General features: G+C 58.4%; 1 protein-coding gene across 1 annotated transcript; it reads right to left on the reverse strand.

Moving 5' to 3' along the window:
* Window positions 1–607: 607 nt before the first annotated feature.
* On the reverse strand, window positions 608–3,614 carry LOC148032864 (uncharacterized). The gene has a single exon (XM_087683531.1). The coding sequence runs from the start codon at window positions 3,498–3,500 to the stop codon at window positions 1,071–1,073; it is 2,430 nt and encodes an 809-aa protein (XP_087539657.1). The 5' UTR covers window positions 3,501–3,614; the 3' UTR covers window positions 608–1,070.
* Between the last annotated feature and the right edge of the window lie 525 nt (window positions 3,615–4,139).

The raw sequence follows: 4,139 nt of genomic DNA on the forward strand, positions 1-4,139 counted from the left end.
GTCGCACAAGCCTCTCCATCTCCAACTTGTTCGACACTGATGGAGTCTTTGTCAAAATCACTCCTCTTCCACTTGTGTGAAACCGCCGAGCAGTTTGCGAACTCCTCACTTTCCCCTCCATCGAGGTCCACCATGCTCTCATCTTGCATGTCTTCCTCGCTCAAAATCCTCTAAGCGAGGCTCCATGCATTCAACTCCATGAAAAGGCCGACAACGTGGTGTACGGGTTTGGTTCAAGATTAATCAATAGTAGTTAAGATACTTAATTAAGGCATGATGCAAGGCCTCGCCAGCTTGGAGCGTGACACACTTTAAGACTCCTTGACTAGACTTGTTTTGCCACCCAGTTTTAGTTGTGTTGGTTTGTATGGATGGTGCCCACCATAGTGTCCCTTTTCTAAGAAGCTTGCTCACACCATCTTCTATTTCAGCTCAAATCTTCTTTGACTTAGATGGAGTAATTTTAACGGTAAGCTAGTTTATATAGTAGATGAACATTTGTTTTTAGTAGTCATGTGTGCTTATATTTAACGCTTGCCATTGCTTGAGTTGATATGAGTCAGCACTCACTTTAGGAACCAATATTTGCAAGCCATGAAAGGAAGTTCAACATGCATTCATTATCTTTTTGAGAGAGAGAGAGAGAGAGAGAGAGAGAGAGAGCGTGCCCATTAGTCAATCATCGGTTGCAAGTTGCCATGGCCCATGACTTGTTAAACCCCCACGTGATCACATCAGCAATACATATTTAACAAGAGTAGGTGGTAGGCTTCTGCTTGATGAAGATGGACTGTACTATGGTAGTATTGTGCACAACAAATGTGGTGGGAGGCTCTGTCCCCCCGATAAATTAACAATTGTTGCAGAGTTGGCTCACGACTCAGGTACGAGACACGACAAGAGAACTTGTATACACTGTGAATCATATATAAATAGAATGAATCTCATAGGCTAACTTCGGCGTGTAGAGCATGTGTAGAAACTAGATAAAGATGGATATGACAGGGACTCGAGGACTGTGCGGCTGTGTGAACGTGCCTTGGAAGTTGGAGGTGGGTGGTCAGATACCATCAAGGGGAGACGAGGTGGTGGAACTGGAGCTTGACGATTGCTTGGTCAACAAGCTGCCACATGGGCAGGGCGTGCGGCGTCACGCCGTTGGCGCCGGAGAAGGTGGCGTAGTTCTCCAGCTCGGAGGCTGAGTCAGCCAGGCGGTGCAGGAGGTTCCCGAAGTTAAGGGCGTGGAACTCCGGCAGGAAGGCACCCGGGTGGCGGTCCACCAGGGCCATGGCCAGCTCCACAGTGTAGCGCCGGACGCGTGGCAGTGACGTGGACGGCGAGTGGTGGTGCTCCAGCAGGCCCGCGAGCTTGCGTGCGATGGTGGCGGGGCTCATCTGGGCGAGGGTGGCGTCCACGTCGGATTGGGCCAGGTGCGGCACGGTCTTGGCCAGGAGGCCCAGGGCGGCCTCCTGGGCCAGCCCGCCCCTCTCCAGCGCCAGGCGCAGCGCTGGGCGGGTGCACGTGCTCGCTATGCGCGCGGCGTGCGTCCCAGGGCCGGAATACGCGCACAAGCTGCGGAGTATGGTCAGGGCCAGGTACCCCATTGTCCAGTCGTCCACGAGGGCCAGCAGGGCCCCCGGCGCCACGTCAGGCCCCGAGCCCGAGCCCGCAATGGCACCGGCCCCGCCAGCTGGCGCCTCCTCGGCCGCCGTGACCCCGCCACCTGGCTTCACCTTGAGCCTCAGCACCCGCAGGCAGTTGGCCTGGTTCTTCATCGTCAGCAGCGCCAGCGCCTCCCCCGCCTTCATCTGCAGCTTCGCCTGCCTCCTCTCGTCCCCCGCGAACCCCACCCTCTCCTTCACGAACAGTGCCACCAGGCTCCTTATCACCCCGCCCGTCCTCCCTATTGTCTCCCTCAGGTCGTCGTCCATCGCCAGGCTCGACAACATCTCCAGCGCTAGCGCCACCATCACGTCCGACCGCGAGTGCTCCAGTATCCTCCGCAGGTTAGACATAGTGTACACCACCTTTGCGATCTCCTCCCTCAGCATCTTGCCGGCGGAACCGGTGGCAGCGGCCAGGAAATTGAGAAGCTCCAGAGATTTCTTGACGAGCGGCAGGCGATGGTCGAGCTCCTGTGCGTTGTGGAGGGTGGTGTGGTCGATGTCGATGAAGCTTATGAGGCGGGAAAGGAGGCCGCGGGTGGTGCCGATCTTGGCGCAGTTGAGAGGGTCTTTGGCCAGGTTCTTGAGAATGCGCAGCCCCATGACTCGTATCTCCTGATTCCTTTGCGGCAGCGGCTGCGACCCGCCCTGCCTGATGTAGTACTCATTCTCGTCCTCTTCCGCCAACAGGCTAAAGACCCCTTCTATCGATCCGGATATGGCTGCCACCCTCACGCAATTGCGATTGTACTTGACAAGCTTGCAAAGGAGCTCCGCCGCGTATCTTCTGATGTCTTGCTCCTCCTCGTTCTTCCACGTGACCATCTCCAGCAGCCTCTCGATGGCAGCTTGCCTGTTGCCGATAGTCCGCAGGGTTTCCTCGGAGCAGTCGGAGTCGACCTTCGGGCTGTCTGAGAAGGTCAATAGGACTCTAAGCCCGGCGAGCTGATCGGTTAAGAGGTCAGACTGCAGCCAGGTAAGGCCATAATCGATCATGTCCATTTTGAGGCCCTCGAAGATGCTGTCGTTGAGGCACTTGCTGTAGACGTCGTAGAAGAAGCGGCGAGTGGTGCTGAGGTCCTCGTCGGAGAGGCCGCAGCGCTCGTTGACGCGCACGAGGATCTTCCTGAAGGAGATCTGGATCTGCCAGTAGGAGCGCTCCAGGAGGAAGACGGCGGCCTCGAATGTGGCAAGGGAGTAAAAGATGAAGAGGGCGGCGTTGTGGTTGTTGGTGGTGTCGGTCTCGTTGGAGCGGGTGAAGTCGTGGGCGCGGAGGCGGAGAACGGAGAGGACGATGGCGAGGCAGGCGGCGAGGAGCTGCATCCAGTAGAGGAGGCGGCTGACGTGCTTGGCGCGGAAGATCCAGTCCAGGAAGGGAACGAGGGGGACGCGGGAGGAGGACCAGGTGCGGCGGAGGCCTCCGGCGGAGGCGGCGCTGAGGCGGCGGGGCTGGGGCGAGGGTGCGGGAGGAGCCTGGGGTGGCGTGCCTCTTGCGGAACCGAGGGCGGAGTTGCGGAGCCCTCCGGCGGTGGGGCTGACGAGGTTGGAAAGGGCAGAGCGGACGCGCCACTGGCTCTTGAACAGGGCGTCGGAGCCCCGGCGGTAGGCCCGCGAGAAGGGGTTGCCGGGCTGGGTGCCGGCGTCCTGGTGCTGCCACTCCAGCTCGTGGCTGCGGCTGAAGATGCGGGCGCCCTCGATGACCAGGATCACCGTCACGAACCAGAAGTCCACCTCCTTGAGGGTGATGGCGAACCCGCCCAGCAGTACGACCGTCGCCCATATGAACCCCAGGGTGCCCACGTTGCTGGCCACCTTCTCCAGCACCGCCAGCCGCATCGCGAACAACGTCAGGTCCTTCTCCGGCGCCGCCCGCCGCTCGCTCTCCAGCTCAGCCCTCTTCCCCTTCTTAGAGCTGCTGCCGTTGGGCGTCTTCGGCTGCTGGTCATACACCCCCGCCCCCCCTCTCCATCCTCCCCCTCCCGCGCCTGCCCCTGCCCCTCCATACGAGCTCCCATAGCTCCTCCTCCCCCCCACATTGGGCGCGAACGGCGACTGGTGCACCGTGGCGCCACCCTCGTCGAATATCGTCCTCACCAGACTCCCCGGGGTCTCCATATGCACTATCTCCACTGCCATATTGCCACCTTCCTCCACGCCCTTCTTCTTCGTCTTCTCCTTCCCTGCTGACCCTTCCCATGGCAACCTGAAAGGCATCGCCTGTTATCCCAGTTCCTAACCAGACAGATCCCAACAGTAAGCACACCGCTAGCTCCTTCAAACAGTTGGGATTCTATTTTGTTTCTGCCAAAGTGACGGCAAAGCTCCCGAAAAAAGGAAGAAATGAAATGGCTCCCAGTGGCCTTTCTATGATCTCAACGAGCATGTATCAGTGCCGGATGGTTCAAGTTGTTTGCACCATGATCTATAGGAATCGACAGAAAGCGCTGTATCCTAACCGATGAGGTTGACTCCAAT

Source organism: Lygodium microphyllum, chromosome 8 (assembly GCF_053477565.2).
Source record: "Lygodium microphyllum isolate KBCC chromosome 8, Lygodium_microphyllum_v1.1.10, whole genome shotgun sequence".
Classification (NCBI taxonomy): domain Eukaryota; kingdom Viridiplantae; phylum Streptophyta; class Polypodiopsida; order Schizaeales; family Lygodiaceae; genus Lygodium; species Lygodium microphyllum.

Excerpts from the sequence above, each read along its gene's own strand:
- LOC148032864 (XM_087683531.1), bottom strand. The coding sequence starts at position 3,500 with ATGCGGCTGGCGGTGCTGGAGAAGGTGGCCAGCAACGTGGGCACCCTG.